Source organism: Lynx canadensis, chromosome A1 (genome assembly GCF_007474595.2).
Source record: "Lynx canadensis isolate LIC74 chromosome A1, mLynCan4.pri.v2, whole genome shotgun sequence".
Lineage (NCBI taxonomy): Eukaryota > Metazoa > Chordata > Mammalia > Carnivora > Felidae > Lynx > Lynx canadensis.
In genome coordinates this window covers 79185011-79204993 of record NC_044303.2, presented here as the reverse complement: position 1 = coordinate 79204993, position 19983 = coordinate 79185011, and the positions used below count along the sequence as shown (strand labels likewise).

Genomic DNA, 19983 nt, shown 5'->3' with positions numbered 1-19983 from the left:
CTTCCTGACTGTCTCCAATTTATTAATCTTCCAGAAGCCTTCAATGACTCCATATTGCCTAGAAACTAAAATGCATATCTTTGGGTTTGGCATTCAAAGTCCTCCATAATATGATATTTGTTCATCTCTGAAGAGCTCACACTTTTTACTCTTCTACAACAGATGTTACTCACAGTTATTTTAACTTTTCACACACTCTGTGAGAGCAGAAATCCAACGGGAGACTTCTGTAGACACTATCAAGGGCCAATAGCATTCTTATGCTTGGAATTTGTATTGAATAATGTTACTACTGCTGTCAGCATTATGGTAGACATTGTCCCTCTACATCTATGTCTATAATTCTTGAAATAGCTTTATTAATAATTACCATAAATTATGTTTTAATAATAGTTTATGCGAATGCTTATTTTTTTGCTACAAACATGCTTTATTTTCATTATTACTGACAAAGAATTAATCCTTAAAAATTTTAATCTCCCTTACTTTAAAAGCATTAGCATTATTCTAGTAAATATTTGTCCCATTTAAAGACAAGACATATAATGTTATAGTTGCATCAACAGTGGTCATCTTTCACTGTAATATTAGCATTCCGAAAAAAAAAAATGCCTGGTATCTCTCCAAATGCCTACCAAGTAGGTCTGTTCCCAGACTTAAAACGGGTTTCTAGACAGCATGATGAACACCACACTCTTCTTTTATGTGTTTTGATGTCTGCATCACTCTCCCATCAGCCTAGTTTTCCTTCCTGCTGATCTGAGGATGTCATTGTGTTCCTCTAAAACACACTTCTTCCTACTTTTACCATGCAAAGCACTTTCTGTGCCTACCATGTAATCCCTTTCAAACAGAAACAGCTTCAAACTCCAACACTTCCACATGCACACCATGACCAGTCCTGCACACATTCGTGGTTCTGTGTCATTTTCACATACTCTCAGGCACATGGTATCTTGTAGCTTTCCCAATTTTTCTTTCTCTTATTTATTCATCCGTCCTACCAAGTGTCTGTCCTCCCCATCTATTTAATCATTTATTCATCCATCCCTAACTCCATCACCCATCCACACATCCATCCGTCCCCCCATCCAATCACCCACCCACTTATCTATCCCTCTGTTCATCCATCCAGCCACCCATCTATCCATCCATCCACCCATCCACCCATCCATCCATCCATCTACCCATCCATCCATCCATCCATCCATCCACCCATCCATCCCTCCACTCACCTACCCATCTATCCTTCCTTCCTTCCATCCATCCATTCATCCATCCATCCATCCATCCATCCACCTACCCATCTATCCTTCTTCCTTCCTTCCTTCCTTCCATCCATCCATCCATCCACCCACCCATCCATCTGTCCATCCGAACATTTGCCAGGGGCTTTCCCGGTACCAGTCACCTTGCCAGGCTCCAGGACCACAAGGACAAATAGAATATAATCTATCCTTTCAAGAAGTTCAGTAAAACAACCATTTAACTAAAATTCATCTTCTCCAGGCTAAATTCACACATTTCCCTGATTTGCTTCTTGGATTCATTATATTTATAAGGATGGGCATTATTTTATGTGTGTATATTTTATTATTAATATTTCAGTATTTTACATTTTTCATGGTAGCTTTGAACAACTACCAAATGGAAACATTCTAATGTTCAGCCTGGCTCTGAATGTATTTTTAAACATCCTCAGAGGATACATTTATACTAAAATACAAGTTCTCTTTGTTATAAATAGACTATTCTTGAAGTTTAACTTCAACACAGAGAAGATAATTACAGCCACACACATCTAACAGAGTACTGTATCTTCTGGTATTTGAGGAAGGTGGTTTGGCTCGAATTACACATAATTACAGGCTAAGAAAATTAATTACTCTCACCTAGAACAGTATGACCTGTACAGCAAGCAGTGATGAATAAAAACTACTATTTTGAGCTTCCTGGTGAATAACTTACTATGCGATCCTGTATATTATTTCATTACAGAAAGCATGTCGACGTGGTCAAGAGCACTTACAAAAATAAACCTCTTCGTCTCAAAGTCACACATGGTGAAAAGCAAACCAAAGCCAAACCCAAACAAAGCAGACCAGCTTCAAAAGCAGAGAGGAAAGTGCATCGGATAAGTTAATGTATTCATTTCAAGAGCGCCGCCGGTCTTCCTTTGTAACAAGATGGCCTCAAGAACATCACTAGGAATTACCTGCCTCATGGAACATGCACGTTATAAACGATTAAGAGCAGCAAATACACAGTGCCTGCGGCACAGACGCCCTGGCAGGGGCCTCCGCCACCAGTGTCCAACAAGGCACTGCCCTTTGCATCTTCTGATGCTTGCTTTACTTCCAAAAAACAGGAACCCTCCCGGTCCTTCATCGCGGGCACTGGCTCTTATCTTGCTCATCCTCAAGAGTGCTTTTAAATATAATAAAAAATACATAGCTTTCCTAATTGTCCCAAAAACGTGTTCTGTGGTTGTGTTCATGGGTTCTTTGAGATTCACCTGCATGTATTCTTTCAGCCCCTGGAGGGCCGCATGCTTCCATCATTCAGAGCTCCGCACATATTTTGTGCAGCAAATTCACGCTTGTTAGAGATGCCGGTTTGAAAAGAGATCTCGCTCTTCAAGTGATTTAACGGGCCTATCTGTGGAAGGTCACCGTGAGTCCTCTCCCGCCCCTTCTCCGCTCTTTGTCTCGCCCACCACAGCTCCATGTGCATGGGCTACGACACCCGTTTGTTAACTGGCTTCCTGGCTCTGCGCTTGCCGTCCAACAACACATTTTTTTCACGTTTAAAGCATAAATCATGTCACGTTACCACCCTCTTTGAAGCTCCTCGGTGGTTTCAAAGGGAACTTAAAACAGAATGCTGTGTTTTGATGCAACCAAGGTCCCAGGGGCTTGGCCACCGCTCACCGCTAAGCACTGACCTCAAGACGGTGAAACTGCTTCCTGATCTGCAGAAAAACCCTTTGCTATTACAAGGCTTGGGGCATGTAGCAGGTGCTTAATAAAGGCTTACTGCAGGACTAAATAAACCTGGAGCTGGGGAAAATTAGATCGACACACACGAGATGGAACTGGATTAGGCACGGTCGAAACTGCCGCGTTTTAGAAGCTGTCAAGCAGTTGTCAATTACCGTCCAGGAAGACTGAGCTTTGGAGGGCCACCAACCAGTGTAATCGCTATGGTTTTCTACCCTTCCCAGCAATAAGTTTGTCAGTCACTCACATTCATTTTCCTCCCTAGGGCGGCAATAATGAAACAAAGGAGGCTGAGAAAACACTGCCCCAATGCACGGTTCTCTCCCCTCGTCTCCTTGTTCCTGGGGCTCTGTCACCTGCCCCAGCAGCTCTCAGCCGGCACCCTCTGTCCCCGCCCCACCCCTACCTCCTGCTCCTCAGCCTTCAGATCTCAGCCCCCAGGTGTTCTTCTTACAGATGCCCTTCATGACACCTGGCCTGTCTATACCGGGTCCTCACGGGTTGCCCCCCCAGAGTGGATCCCAGCCTGTGCTTATTCGTTAGTTTAGTGTTGTTCCCCCTTAGCCAGTAAGCCCGCAGAAGAGGGATATCGCAGTCCTTCTTTACATCACACCCCCTTCTTTATAATCACCCTGGTGCAACTACAGGGACATCAGTGGTGCTCTATAAATGCTCCTTGACTCGATCAACCAGGAAGCCTGAGCTAGAGGAAATTCGGTTGGTCTCCAGGAGATGAAAGCTGGGTCAGGAACAGGCACAGCTAGCTCTCACTTGGCAATTATTAAGTGCCCGATTTTGGACTTAGTCTTTTGTGTAAGGAAGTTGAGAGAACAATATGAAATTACTTCCAAGGAGAAACTATCACACATGTCAGTAAGGCTTGACGGTGGATGCCTTCATTTCCAAAGAGAGAATGTCGCAGTAAGTAGGCTCATTCATTCAGTCGACAAACACCGGTTCCATGTCGACTCTGTGCCAGACCCTGTAGGGGATGTAACAGTGAACCACAAACACGCATGCACACGGTGCCTGAGGATATACATGAAAAAAGAGAGACATACTATGTTTCCTCAATGGAGTTCAGAGTGAAATAGGAGAGAGAGGCACTGACCGAGAATCCAATTCTGTAATATTTTTAAAAACTGAGTCGGTGAAGACACAGAAGACATTTGGGGCAGTTATCTCTAGGTAGTTCAATTGCAGGTGATCTGTACTTTCTTCTTTAATTTTCTCTATTTTTCAAGTTTCTTATCAGAAATAAATACTACTTTCATAATAAAAATGTGTCTGTATATATGTATGCGTGTGTATTTAGTACAAGAGAAAAAGGGAAATAAATATATGTGCATATATATAGTAATTCCCAGTTTATAATGCACACAGTACCAAGAGATACACTAGGATCCCTAACGCTTATTATTTTCAACATTAATAATTCTAGAGGAAGGGAAGGGATATGAGAGAAAGAATAATTTTATGGGCTATTTTCTGGCTTGTACTTACAGTTGATTTATGAAGTGCTCCTTGAGTAATAAAACAAAGGTTATAAACCATTAATTTATTGTGCTAATAAGAGCCAAGGGCTCCAATACCATTGTCTTGTCTTAGAAGATGTAAAAAAAAAGTGGAAGGTGCTTAAAACTTTAACAGTTTCTTGCTTTTACTTTTATTATCTTTTCTCTACCGTACTATTTTAGATTAATGAAATAATAAATCCTTCATCCAACTGATTTTATTTAATGTTATGGTAAAATGTTAATCTTGCAATTCTCAGCACTGTTAAGAGTGGCTCCTTCAAAGATCATATATTTTACAAAGACACACCACGAAATCTAGGCCATTCCTTGAAAATTACATTAGAAGATGACGATAAAGAACATAATTACTGTAATTTTTTTTGGTTAGTGAGCACACACAAATAGGAAAAGTGCATTTCGTTAAGATTTGGGGTTTGCCCTTTGTGACAGCCTTTTGTGACTTCTTTCAGAATCTCAGTCCCTCTCGCTCTCTCTCATACACACACACATACACAGACATGTACATGCGCACACACACGTACACACATCACACAGGAGAACGAGCAAATATCATCTCATCTGGGTCGTTGGGACGGAGCTGACGTTCTCATTTTGTGGCTCACTTTCTGTCTGTAGGATCTTGAATAAGTCACCGGAAGTCTTCCTGGGTCTGACTTCTCGTCCTCAATATGTCTGAGGCCATGTAAAATCTGTCTCAATTTCTCCTTCCACAGTTTCCAGTCACAGTGACCATGAGCACCTGCTTCAAGGGAACCTCACCTCACAGGACTCTTTCCTTTGCCTGTCCACAAAGCTACCCCCACCCCAAAGTTTCAAAATCCGCTTGAAAGGACAATGACACCTCTCTGGGAAAGCTCCCCTACATGGGGGCCAGCCAGTCCCCGGCGCTGACTTCCCCTGCGCTCTGAGCTTCTGTGTTCTGAAGCAGCACCCCTGGCGCCGCGTGGACCGACTCTGACAGATTTGTTTCTCCCTTCGTCATCCCACCAGATGGCTTTAAAATGAATATAGCATTCAAATAACTACACAGAAAAAAATCGTCCTATAACCAGTTGATTCATATAAAATGTGTGAAAACCAGATTATACCATTTATTTTTCCACTTAGAATTAGTAGTTTCAAAAGTTTTCACTTTACATAAATGACATAACATTGCAAAACAAGCATGTTCTGCATTGGGGCTGAGTGCCTGCCAGTCGCTGTCGCATGGCTTGGGGAAATCGGGGCAGAAAGTGGTTGATTAAACATGCAGAGTTTCGGAGGGATTATTTTCAAAGGCACCTTAAAGTAGGACGGAACTAAAACTGTATACATTTGGATAGAGAAAATATCTGAACAATTTTGAAAAACAAACAACAGAAGGTTAATAACTCGTGGCTTCGTTTAACTTGTTTCCAAACTACGACTTAATTCAAATTACCTGTATTTCCCCCCCCCCCCCCCAAATGAAGTGATCTGAAGACTCTGTTTCATAAGGAAAAATACATCTGGAGAGACATAGAAAACACTACTGGAAGTGGGCCATAGTGAGTCTGCTCAGATTAGCTCAAGAACCCTCCATATTCCCCCTTAAACAACTGACTTAAATTCTGCCATGAAATGAGGATCAACCTCTGACTGGTCCACCATGTTTTTCAAACATATCATTTAACTGGAAACAGGGCCAAGAAACCGCGAGCAAGGAGGACTCCTTTGCGGCCGATGCTATATCCTGAGTTTTCTTCCTTTTTGTTCAAAATAAAAGCACCTTACGTGAAAGCGGCGATGTTGACGATGTTGAGAGAATAGGATCATGAACGAGTTTGTCAAAACTCATGGTTACTGCTTGGAGTCATGGGAAAGAAGGCTGGCGTGAGGGCCAGTGATGTAACATACACAATAGGTCACTTTTTGTTTCAAGGCCAAAATGCTTTAGAGCAAAACATGGTCAATGGGACTACATGTTTTCATAAATGCTTAAAATCATTAATTTGGCCCTATGCACTATTCTACATAAATTGTACTTATGAGGTGGCAACCCATTTGAAAAATACTTTTTAATTACAGAAGGACTTTATGAACATATTGATCAGAGATCCAAGCTAAAATTCTACTTGGCCATCGTCTCAAAACAATTCCCCAGATATGACCATTGTCAGGTTTGGGTTGTGAATTATTCCGGATTGTAAAAACTCTTGCACGTCTGTGGCATCTGTATAAGATGTATCCTGTGGTTTGGCCACTTCTTATGGACAAAGACTCATTCGCTGGCCACGCGCAAGGGCATGGATATCTACCCCGTGCCCGCTCCTTCACCGTGTGGCGGGGACGCGGGGGCAGACTCAGCACACGCGCATCCCTTCGGATGGAGACGCAGTCAGCAACCCTATAGAAGGTGTGCGGCCTGAGGGGCAAGAGGAAAGCAGAGAAGAGAAAGCAAGTGTCACAGAGGGGTGCAGAACGCTGGGAAGTTAGAATATGGCCCAGCCAACTGCAAACTGGGTAGATTTACCAAAATGGCTTTTTATGACCGTTCCCAGACTGCCTTTGCTCTGCTCCAGTCGTGAACTGGAAACCAGTGTTACCCTGACGCCCAATTTCAGGACCATCACCCACAAGCATCTGCCCCCCGGGACCGCCCAGGGAATGGCCAGCGCAGCAGCCGGGTCTCAGCTCAGAGCCAGGACTGGTTAGAGTCACACCCTTCCTGAGAGCTCTCTCTTGATTCCAGTCCTTCTCCATCTTCCACTTCTTTTTTTTCTCTCCCCTTTCTCCTTCTTCTCCTTTTCTGTCCAAGATGCAGTTTGGAACGAGAGTCCAAAAGCACTGGGTCTTGAGGGTCACTGGCTGATGGTTTGCGTCAGAAAGATTGGGATCAGAATCGGCCCGCGACGGGACGCACTCCGTGTGGTTCTCCTTCATCTACCAGGTGAATGATCAACATAAAAAAGACACGAACCGCAAGAAGCAATCTGCTCAGACTAATAAAGGAATCTGTAAGTGCCTTTGATCAAAGCTCACACTACGGTGCATAATCTATGCCTTTCAAGTTCTCTAATCTGAATAAAAGGGCTTCAGATGGTTACATTGAAAGATATAGATCGAGTTCAATGCAGTGGAAAGAACACACATAGCAAGACTTAGATGCTGGGCTCGGCAAAGCAGCCTTGCCACTGAAACTAAGCACGAACCGCACCGAATGCCTTGATGAGTATGTTGACCCTCAAGACTCTATTTCCTCGTGTCCCACACGAGGCCATTACCGTTCACCCTGCTGACTTTCCTTTTTTGCGTACAGTTGTTCTTCGGAGTTGTTATTAGGTTTAGATCAAATGGAGTCAAAGCTCTGAATAGTTGTAGCACATTCTGCGGATGGGAGGAATCATTGTGTGTGAAACATTAAAAATTCCCATGCCTCACGCACTGACCCCAGACCCCCAACTACATAGGGAATAAACATGCGTGGATCGGTGAACAAACCCAGTGGCTCCGAAAGGAAGATGTGTCCACCGCACTGGAAACAGAAGGAGGTGCTGGGGTCCACCACCGCCACGGAGGCAGTTCCGGGGGTGGGAGCCAATGTTCAATGGGAGAAAATGGAGCTAGAAGCCCCCTACTGATGCCTCTGAGACTTTCCTGCACAGAGTCTGGTTAATGTAAAGGACTGAAGCAATCTCACAATGTCTCCAAGACAAATCAGAGCGACAATAAGGGGATCATCGTATTTTTAGTTAAGAGAATTGAATTTCTGGCAAATATTCTATGCAGTTTCACGCAGCAAAAGATGGCTCTGATCTCTGTTGTCTGCTAGCGTTGCTTTTAAAACTATGGAAAAGAACGGCGATTAATTCCTGGTAACCGTTCACAGCCAAACGATGAACACTGACTTCTTAATAGAAACATACGCTGTGACTCTTAGCGATTTGGGAACCATGCCACGGAAACAACAGCCATCCATTAGGAACTTACTGTTGTTTCAACAGCTCCTCACTCGATTTGTCCTGATTAACCACCCAAAAGAGAGACAGGCCAACCCTTCCTGCAACTACCAACACATTTCAAACCAATGCTTTGCTTCTGAAACTGAGGAGTCTGGCTTTCCAGGTCAGGAATAAACGATGGTTTAAAAACCCTTTTGCTCTCTGACTAGCATGAAAGGGAAGTATGAATGTGCTTTATTGCTAGGGAGTTAAAGATTGGTCTTCTGGTATAAAGTATATGAAAAGTTACATCTTGGAGAAGCTGAAGAAAGCGGTCTTTCCCGACGATTCAATATGGAACACACAAGCAAGCATGCAGCGAATAAATGAATTCATTTATTTTTTCGTCCTGTATTTTTAGCCTCCTTTGGGGAGTTAAAGAGTGAGGAAAATAGACCGGTGTGATGCGATGGGAACCCGTTCCCATTTTGGCTTCGGATGCGCTTCTTCCAAAGTCCCAACGCGTGCTCTGATTTAAGAGCCTCCCTGCTGCAATGTCAAGTGTCCCGGCACACGCACGAGTACAGAAGGAACAGTGGCTGCAGGTGAGCCACCAGGTGAGCCACCTGCCTCCCGGGCACCGCCACGCGTCACCCCAGGCTCTCCGCATGCATATCAGAGGACCGGCGCTCGTCACCCACCGTGGTTACCATCTGCTGGTAAAATAACTGTTTTGGATTCCCTCACCTGTTCTCTACGACTCCCAGCTTCTTTTCACCACCAATAAAACACGTTATACTTATCTGCGAGTGTTTGTGAAGGGAAAAAAATACAGAAAATCTCAGTGACATATTCCTGAACCGCTACTACCCAAGTACTTAAGCTTAAAGATGCCAGCAATGATTCAGCGGAAATGACCTCCGTTACCTGTGAGTCTGTCGGACAATTCCGTGTGGGCACCCACATCTCCTGTCGATGTGCCTGTGATCAGTGCCACAGTGGTGAGCAGACACCCCCTGTGTTAGTGATTCCTCCTTGCTCCCTTTCTAATCCGGTCTCCTGGCACGGATGTGTGTCCATGACTATACAGACTGTGTGTGCTGCCTCCTTCAGACTCTATTTAAGGTTCATCTCCATTATTAGTTTAAGACAAAGAAAAGGGAAAGAACGACGATAAAGGAAGAGACCGGGTGGTACAGTTAAGTCATCACTCACGAATGCTCAAATTCTAGGCTCCTTGTCCTTTGCCACGGGTGACGCGTGCGCCTCCGTCAGCCCAGCAGGGCTCCTCCTGTGTCCCAGAGAGTGGGCGCTTCCAAACACATCTAGCAATTCTGAACCATCTGAAGGAAGGTCCTCCTCTTTGGCCTGGTCCATGATCTGATGTTGCCTCTTGGAAATGCTCCACTACTTTTTTTTTTTTTAAGTTAATTTATTTACTTTGAGGAGAGAGAGAGTGAGCATGAACAGGAGAGGGACAGAGAGAGGGAGAGAGAATCCCAAGCAGGCTCCGCACACTCAGCGCACAGCCCTGTGCGGGGCTCGAATTCACGATCCATGAGATCACGTTCTGAGCTGAAACCAAGAGTTGGAATCTTAAGCAACTGAGCACCCCAGACCCACTACTATTTAAAAATGAGATTTATGTCCGGGCGCCTGGGGGGCTCAGTTAGGTGACCGACTTCGGCTCAGGTCATGATCTCGCAGTTCGTGGGTTCGAGCCCCACGTCGGGCTCTGTGCTGAACACTTGCTTGGAGTCTGGAGCCTGTTTTGGATTCTGTGTCTCCTTCTCTCTCTGCCCCTCCCCTGCTTGTACTCTATCTCGCTCTGTCTCTTAAAAATAAATAAATGTAAAAAAAAAAAAAGAAAACATTTAAAAAAACGAGGCTTGTGCCTCCTTTTTGGTAATTGTTGGGTTTTGCCAAAGCCGCTAGCTGCCATGATCTTTGCCGCCCATGCAAACCTTTGGTTGTTTTATAGCTAGAAACATCCAGGAACTCCTGGTGTCTTGGGCTTTATTCTGTTTCCTACTCCTGCATCACAACGACCTTCTCAATTCTTTTAAGTTTCAAACCTCCTGTTCTCAACACTCGTCACGGATGGCATTCTGATGTTTAATACCTTACAGCATGCCCCACTGCTTCTGGGGAGCCCCTCCCGGGCTATTTTGTCTCCCTAATGTTCCCCCCTTCTGGAAGGAGGGGCTGGGTCCCCACCGTGCCCTGAGACTCCGCCAACTCAGAGGGTCACAGAAAAGAATTAAACGTTTCCAGTTATGTATGAAGCTTCTGCAGAGAAGCGAGGTTGAAGGGACAGTGATGTTGTCAGTGTGTGGCAGTTGAGAAGCAGCAAAGAGAAGCAGTAAACAGACACTGGACGACCCCAGAGGGGCCAGGAAGTGGGTCTCCAGAATGCGGATGACCTACCCACCAGAAGCCAAGAAATCAAGGTCCTCAAACTGCCTTCTCTGACTTCTGCTCTCTTTCTGATCCCTCAGGAAGCCTGAATGACAAGGCTGCATCTGAGACATAGGCAAACAAGGAGGCTTCAGGAACCCCACGCCACACACCCCCCCCCCAAGAGGAGCCCGCTGGCTCCCCTCCTGTTTGTTGCCATGCTGCTGACACCAGTAAATCAGAAAGAGTGATGGCTTTCCAGGGAAGACGCTTAGTGTCCCCTCTTGCCAAACACATCAGAGTCCATGCCACTGAGACCGGTGGCTCCCACAATGACTCAGCTCACTTATTTAAAAGTCCTGAACTGCGACGTTAGTAGCTTGCTGGTCACTAACCTGCCAGCCTTGCAATTTACACTGTTGGAGAACAAGGCGACATTTCTCCTCGGCAGACAGCTGTTTCTTCTCGACCAGGAGCGTGTCGGCCAATGGCTTGTACCTGTGAAAAAGCAGCGGGAACACTGAGAGCCATGACTGAGTTCGTCAAGCAAGTGCTTCTGTTCAACAGGATTGTCTTTGTCACACTGTTTCTTAAATTCTCCCCGGTTCTTACTTTACCCTACGAGTCCCCAAATCTCCGTCCACCGTGCACGTAACACTGTACAACCGTGAAATAACCCTCATCTGTTGCGTGGAGAATGAGTTTTAAAATGAGCCAAATATGTATTTCAATCCTTTAATGTGTGCTCAACACTATGATCAAGGGTGGATGAAAACCACTTAACAAGAGAAAATTGGAGAGAGAGGAAATGAATGGTTTTCACTGAGATAGTTAGAATGCTCTTAAAAACATACCTTTTAAGAAATCTCAGAATTCTTTATCCCCATTTGAAAGTGAATCTAGATGTAGTTGGAATCCGTAAGAAAGGAATATCAAAACCTCCAGAAGTTTTATCTCAGCGAGAGGTAGAGAAGCTCTTTCCCCACTTACTACATATCGAGCACTTTCCATCTTCTAGTAGGATATTTATTTATTTATTTATTTACTTATTTCCTTATTTATTTATTTATCTGCAGCCTTCTCTGAATCACTGGCTGTCATTCCCTAGCTGAAATCCATGGCAACATAATGCTTTTCTATGGATTTTTTTAAAACGCCTTTCAAAATTACATAAGCCACTTAAAAAAAATCTATATGAAATTTCCGTTGCATGCAGGGTATCTAACCTGATGTGTAAGTAAAACTGTATTAAGGGAAGAAGGAGGGGGAGGAAGAGGAGGAAGAAATAGGCAAGGATTTGCGTAACTGCATCCAGTTGCGTGGGTTTACGATTCCCGTGTCGAGCTGCTCTGGGAACGTAACGCCAAGAGGTAAATCATGGAAGTTCCCTGTTATTTCCTGCAAAATATCTTAGCTTTCCATCAAAGTTGGTTGCAGCAAATCTGGCGACTTCTAAAATGAGTTCTTTGTTTCCTGAGAGCAACGGAGGAAGGAAGTGCCTTGCCTCCGGGTCTGTATCCACCGGGCTCCCTCGAGCAAGCTCTGAGAGGCGTGCCCCCCCCCACACCCCCCACCCCCGACACCACACCAGAGGGGCCCACACGTCTTTCCGTCTGCAGGTGCTGCAGAGCAGGGAGGTTCCCCGCATCACGGGGGCAATGCTGCAGTCACGGCGGGGCTCACTCGTGTGGAGCGCACACTGAGAAACCATACCTAGTTTGGATTTTTTGGTAGCAGACATTTATTTCCTTTCTTACATCCTTAGCACTGTCACTGAAAACGGAGTTATACTGGTTGCCCTGGGTGGTAGCCATGCGTCAGACAAAATAAATACATCAACATCAGCAACAACCCTTCCTTCTCGTAATACAGATTTTTGCTCGTGCATCAAACTCACGGTGCAGGAGGGTGCAAAAATAGCGGGTAACAGAGACGGAACGTAAAAATCGTAGTGCCAGAGGCAAGGATATGGAAAATCTCGCACATCATTTTGATCCCACTGAATGCACTGAAATGGTCTGTGGAAGAAGTCGACCGTTTTTGTTTTGTTTTGTTTTTCTTTTACTGGTCATAGTGTGGTTGTCGCAGAAGAGACAAGGTACCTCCAGGGTAGAACAGAACAGAGAAAACGGGTAAAATGAGGTATGTGTGTGGAGGGCCGGGATTGGCAGTCAAGTGTGAGGCAGGTAGTGGGGGAGACCCTCTAAAAGGGATGGCCATCTCCCCACGTGCTGGGGTATGTCGTCTGCACAGCAGTGAGCAAACACGGGTTACGTCGCACCAAGTCTGAACGGGTCAAAAGCGACAGATGATGACCCACAGGATGTGTCTGAACAGGGACAAACTGGAGGGGGGACGAAACACAGCCTTGGGTTCTAACTCTGCAGGGAGTTGTTAGAAGACCCTTGGGCAGCCATCTCACCTGTAATCCCCCCTCTTGGGTCTGCCTGCGTGTGTTTTCAGGACGCGGCAGAAATTCTATACTGCATTTAAAGCATCAGTCTAGGGGCGCCCGGGTGGCTCAGTCAGGGAAGCGTCCGGCTTCAGCTCAGGTCATGGTCTCACGGTTCGTGGGTTCGAGCCCCGCGTCGGGCTCTGTGCTGACAGCTCAGAGCCTGGAGCCTGCTTTGGATTCCGTGTCTCCCCCTCTCTCTGCCCCTCCCCTGCTCATGCTCTGTCTCTCTCTCTATAAAATAAACAGTAAAAAACCTTAAAATAAACAAATAAATAAAAAGCTTCAGTCTAATCCCTGTGTGTTGTGTCCTCAAAGTGTGCGAGCTTCCCCAGGGGATGGGCCATCTTTGTGCATTCCCTCGTGTCTGTTAAATTGCCTTTGTATGCACCAAGCACAAATAATGATGAGGGGTCAAGAACATGGGCTGGGGGATGGGGGGTGGCAAGGGACATTTCTACTGCATGGAAAGAGAGCAGGGGGCTTTTCGTATGTTGCCTCTCTTACTCCCCACAGAGGCAGGAGGCCTGCATGGTCATCTTTTGACACTGAGAAAGCCCACGATCACAGAAATCCAGTCACTCCCCTGGGTTCACACAGATGATCTTACGGGTTGAACTGCGTCCCCCCAAAAGGTGATGTGACTTTATTTGAAGATAGAGTCTTTGCGGGGCGCCTGGGTGGCTTAGTCGGTTAAGCGTCAGACTTTGGCTCAGGTCACCATCTCACAGTTCATGAGTTTAAGCCCCGCATCAGGCTCTGTGCTGACAGCTCAGAGCCTGGAGCCTGCTTCAGATTCTGTGTCTCCCTCTCTCTCTCTGTTCCTCCCCGGTTCACACTCTCTGTCTCTGTCTCTGTCTCTGTCTCTGTCTCTCTCTCTCTCTCAAAAATAAACATTAAAAATTTTTTAAAAAAGAAAAAGAAAATAGAGTCTTTGCAGATGTCACACGGTTAGGATGAGGTCGTTAAGGTGGGCCAGGATCCAATATGGCGGGTGTCCTGATAGAGAGAGGAGGATGCCACATGAAGACAGGGATAGGCAAGGAGAAGGCCGTGTGACGAGGGGGCGTAGGTTGAGGGGATGTGGCTACAAGCCACGAGCGCCAAGGGTTGCCGACCGTACCCGCAGCTGGAAAGAGGCCAGGAAGGATTCCGCTCAAAGTCTCAGAAGGGCCTTGCCCTGCTGACACCTTAATGTGAGACTTCCTGGCCTCAGGAACTGCGAGAGAATGGATTTCTGCTGCTTTAAGCCACCCGGTTTGTGGAACTTTGTCACGACAGCCCCAGGACACTGACAGAGGTGGTAACCATGGCTGAGCGGGGATCTGAACCCAGGGCAGCAGGACTCCAGAGCAGTCCCTCTGCTGCCACTGCCACACTTTCGGCAGGAACTTACAAGCCCCAGCCCCAGAGGGCTCTAGGGTGGAAACTTGGAGCACGGGAGACAGAAAAAATGGACCCCGGCATAGCAGCAACACACTGCACACCCAGAGACGACAACTCTCGTTCCTCTGACCTTTGGGTGACTGGGCCTCTTTGATGGTAAACTCGAGCTCATAATGAAATACAGACCCATTCAAGCACTCAGGAAAGCCGGCACGTCCCTACCATTTAGCCAGAGTCACACAATGAAATGAAATCACTCAAATTATCTTTTTATTCCCTTACAATTGTCTCATTCTGGAGCTCTGCTAATTATCGCTGAGAACTGAATTGACATAATTCAAGTATCTGAATACAGTATTAACAAGTCAGAACAAAGATCTTACACTGGGTGCTTTTTCTCCCCTCCTTTTCTATTGTTCTTTTGACACCTAAAATGGTATAATTCTGACATTTCGACTGAAAAGACAAAGACGTCATCTCAGACACGGCGAGGTACTCTATTTTAGTGTAATTAAAAACATCTTGTCTTTTGGAATGTTGAGCGTCATCTATCGGTGGTGTCACTGGTCTATCTCACAGAAACTTCAACCTGAGACCAAGTGGTAATAATGAGCGTGGGGACAGAGCATGAGTCCTGAGCACAGGTGTGATGGAGCTGGGACTTCCATTCCCTAAACCCTCCTCTGCCTCTGTGGTCCCAGGCAAGGTCACCTCGACCCACTGAAGATCTCTGTATTCAGGCTGGCACCTTTCCTGGGTCCGAGGTAATCAGTTGGCTCTAAGAGGCCAATGTCCAGTCTCCTAAACGACCCACTCTTGTCTCGTCCTTCCTGGTTCAGGTTGAGGTGAATGACAGGGATCTAATTCTAGTCCAGAGTCCAAGCCCCAGGGCTCATTCATTCGGGCTCATTCAGTCAATCAACCAACACTAACAGCAATACTGACTGAATACAAAATTTGGAAATGGAACACAGCAGGGAGCAAATCAGATGAAAATTCTCAACATTTCCTGAGAAAGAGAGAACAGAAACATACATGAGGAAGGATGGCCGATATGATGAGAGAGATGGAGAAAAATGGGGCAGAAAAGGTTTCACGGAGAGCAAGTACCTGACGGTGAGCTGGGGAGCTCTCTGGGGAAGAGGAATCCAAGTTGAGGGACAGAGCAGCAAATCCAGATGCCCCGAACGGGGTCATGCATGTGTCTGTTCAAGGAACACCAGGGCAGTGAACGTGGCTGGGGCAGAGCATATAGAGGAAAGGTGCAGGAGACAGGCTCACAGAGGCGAGGATGCGACCATGTAGGGGACTCTGGCTTGGACTCTGAGAGCCCTGGGGAGCTGCAGTTTGGGCACATGGGTCCTGCCATTTGACCCCAGAAGAGTCACTGAAGCTGCTGGCCTGGGAGGGGGGGGAGCCAGGGAGACTAATTAGAGACTCTTCTCACAGCCCGGGAGGGAAGCAGCATACGTGGGAGGAAGTGGGTGAGCCCTGTCTAGGGTGGGGGGACGTGGGAGGGGTTCCTGATGGATGGACGTGGGTGCAAAGGGAGGAGCGGACCACCCAGACTCGGGGAGGAAACTGACATCCACAGCGGGGGAGCAGGCGGACAAGAGTAGCTGTCTGCCCGACATAGCACAAACAGGAAGGAGCTGGTCAGCACACCCGAGGGGGACCACAAGAAGCATTCTTCTGGAACGAAGGATGGGGGGACCAAACCTCAGTCAACACCCCAAAACACGCCCACTGCCTCCCGGCTGCCAGTTGTTCAGCTGTTGTCAGTTTCATGTGTCCCGACCCTCTGCCTGACTGGTGGGGACGGTGCTGACCATCTAGTCGACGGTCGTCACTGTGCTGAGTGCTCCTGTGCCCGTGCGCCTGCAGCCGAAAGCTGTGTTCAATGCCCTGTTTGCCTCAGGAAAATGACTGCTGACCTTCGACGTCCCTTCTTCTAGTCAGCCCATAGCTTGAATGGTCAATGTTCAAGTGTGGGGTTTCACGGCAAGTTCTATCACAGTGACCGAACAATTCTCCAACTTGCACACTATTCATTGAGTACTTTCTCTACTTCAAGGATTCGAGTACAAGAGGCTCCCAACACACTCGCACCATCAGACACAGGGTGACACCGAAATAATACCAGGCGTCACGATGCCTGCCAAAATCGTCGGTGGAAGAACCACCTAGTAGGTTGTATTCGCTGGGGGGTCTCTGTATTCTAAGAGGGATACCCTGAAGTCAGAGAGGCAGACAAGAGCCAACTAATTAGAGGCATACAGCAAACCCTCAGGAATGAGGTATCTACTCGTCTTTTCCAAAGTGATTGTTCCTTCCCCATTTAAGGAGAACTTTCACATCCTATGTCTTGTGAACCTGGTGACAAAAGAGAGCTTATAGAGTGATCACAGAGGTCAGGTTAAACCAAGTAGTGACTCTCAATTGACTACTTTAGGAAAGGTACCATGAAATCCTAGAACTGTTTCCTCAGAAAAATACAAAGTATGTGTATCAAAGCTAATGCTTAACAAACAAACAAACGAACACCTCAGGTGCAATTTCTCTGAAACGATTGTCTGCTTTATATCGACTTCATCTCGTCATTGCCAAACACAATTCTGTTGTGAAAGTTTCCGTCCCCAAATATTTAATTCTATTCAGCAAATACTTATTGAGCACCTATTATGAACAAGATGCTCTGCCAAGAAATGCATAGGTTAATAAGACGGGCAAAGCAATGTTCTCATATTACTGCCTGTGCTCCAATATAAAGCATGATGTTTGGGGCCAAAATTATATATCAGAAAAGATGTGGTTCTCTTATTTCAAGACCTCATGAAAGTTTCTACTAATGGACATATTTTACTAACTTAATCAGGAACAACAAAATAACGTTTGGGGAGCACCATTAACCTCATCCCTCAAGAATGGGCTGGATAATCCACAGAGAGAGGAACGGGGTGTTTTGGGAGCCCTGGAGTGGAGGTTGCTAGAAAGAGGCAGCTGGCAAGGGCAGAGGAGGGAGGGGAGGGGCAGGAAGCAAGGCTGGGGCCAGGTAATTTCAGAGGAGCCCAGGGAAGGCAGAGTTGGAACTGCGGTCAGAGTGTAAATGTTAAAGCATGTCAACACTGAGAAAGCGTGTGGGTGGGTGACCGGGGAATCCGGGGCCCTGCCAGAGACACGGAAGAAGACTGAGACGGTACCAGACATGAGCAGATGGCGGGGGGGGGGGGGACACAAGTGCTGGTTCGCAGCGAAAATAGAAGAAAAGGTCAGTAACTTGAGGGTGAAATAGAACCAAGCGAAGTTTCTTGGGCGTTTTGTTTCTCAGGGGGCAAGGAAGAACAACAGAGCTCGTAGGCAACATTTACAGAAATATACAAAGCCTGCATCCTATTCATGCTTATTTTGGGGTCCGGCTGTTTTGCTCCAGATCATTTTGGTCATTCATTTTTAGCTCTGATGGGACGAGGTTGCGGTTTCTTCTAGAACCACTCCCTTGATGTTTCCCCACAGTGCACTCCACCTAGCAGGTGCTCCAGACGCGTGGCTCTGTCTGTGGCTACGTAGGGATGCATTTTGCTTGTTCCCCGCACTTGCTGGGACCGTTCATTTTGTTCTACATATGCATGCTCTCACAGCAAACACAGTGCAGGTGCGGAGGGGTGATTTTCTAGCTATTTGGGGCTAATTTCCAGCATTCAGAATGCTGAGTGGTGGGTTGAGTGTAACAGCTGCCTAGCAACGGGCTTGGGGGAGAAATAAAATCTATCTCAGCGTGGGGGGAGCGGACCAGAGAGCAAAATGAGACAGGCCGGGACTGGGTTTGCAGAGGTGCTTTTCAACCAAAGAGGAGCACTTTTTTTTCTCTCTCTCTCTCTCTAAAACACATGAAAGCAAATAGATAAAGTTGTTAAAAATCGTCATTCACACAAAAACGTATGGTGCTCCCTAAGCGTGCACATTCTGTCTCACCTTCCCATGACTTGGGTCTAATAGCCCTATCTCCCATCACAGGCTTGTCCAGGCTCTGCCCACCCCCCTGCACTGTCCGTCCTGAACTGTCTGTCCTGTGCTCACACGACTGTACAGCAAGGGCCCTGCTCAGCAGCCCCAACGGATCCTTTATCACGTGCACCTGCCCGTCACTCTGTCTTCTCCCAGCTCCTCACGGGGCCTTTGCATCAAGGCTTATCACACCGCTTCGGGTCCTCCCACGTTTCTCTGCACTTGCTGTGCCCTCTGCCTGATTTGCGCCCCAGTGCGTCCGTCACCTATCTCCACCCCTCAGTACCCACGGCTCTTCCTGTATATTTACCAGAAGGACAGGAAGGGGGCAGTAGTTGTGCTTGGCAACAGCTTTTGGGTCTCTTGGATTGTGCAGGCCGGGCATTTGGACTTGAGCTTATTTTTACATCTACTGGGGTCCACTCTGGGCTTATCAGTGCACATCATGATCTGCATATGACTTGATGAAGAGAAAAAGACACTACGACAATCCCGGGCCTCCTGTTGATGCCACTGGTCAAGACTGACTTCCCTTTTCTCTCCAAATTATGGTGAAGAGGTCACTGTCACCTTTAGAAACATGGGCATACCATTCAAAGGCATGGTGGCATTTCACATCCCCATGTGCTTCCAGGCTCAAGAGTCCCCAGGAATGAAGTCCTTGGGAAGAGTGGGGAGGCTATGGGAGGAGCTGCCCCCAGATGTCACCCCACACCCACCCCGGCTCTGGCTGGCAGGATTAGGGGCACTCCTCCCTCCCATGCCTGGTTCTCCAGGATTGGAGATGGAGCAGCGGGGAGGGAGAGACGGAGGGAGGGAGGCAGGGAGATTAACAAAGTGCCTATAAATTCCTGGTGTGATGACAGGTTACCGCACGCCAACACTGAATTCTCACAACAACCCCAGGGTGACATTTAAAGAGGCTGCGGGACACCTTCAGAGTTCGTTTATAGCAGAGCTAAGGGCTAATCTGGCTTCCACGAAGTTTCTGTGGGAGACGAGATAAAAGCAAACACATGCCCCTTTTGTTTCTGAGCTTGAAAGGTCAAAGGTGACCACTGTACAGGATAATGTATAAATGAGGAGTTTTAATAGGACACGATGTGGAAAAGCAAGACTTTAGGCTATAGTCCCTTCAATTCCAAGACGTTGTTCTCTCTCCCGACTCACTGCGCAGGTGGCTGCTGCTTCCGTTACTATTATTTTAACAACATGATTATGTTATTATTTTCATGTCATCACATCCATGACGATGAGGCACTTATCTGTCACAATCCTAAAACACAGCACCGCAAATTCACACGCAA

At 46.6% G+C, this 19983-nt stretch overlaps 1 protein-coding gene across 1 annotated transcript in view; it reads right to left on the bottom strand.

The window, feature by feature from the left end:
• The window catches only part of MYO16 (myosin XVI), a 493885-nt gene that overhangs the window by 94014 nt on the left and 379888 nt on the right, over positions 1-19983 (bottom strand). Inside the window, exon 28 of the mRNA XM_030314012.1 lies at positions 11229-11331. Within this exon, the coding sequence (XP_030169872.1) occupies positions 11229-11331 (103 nt within the window). The remainder of the gene's footprint in view (positions 1-11228; positions 11332-19983) is intronic.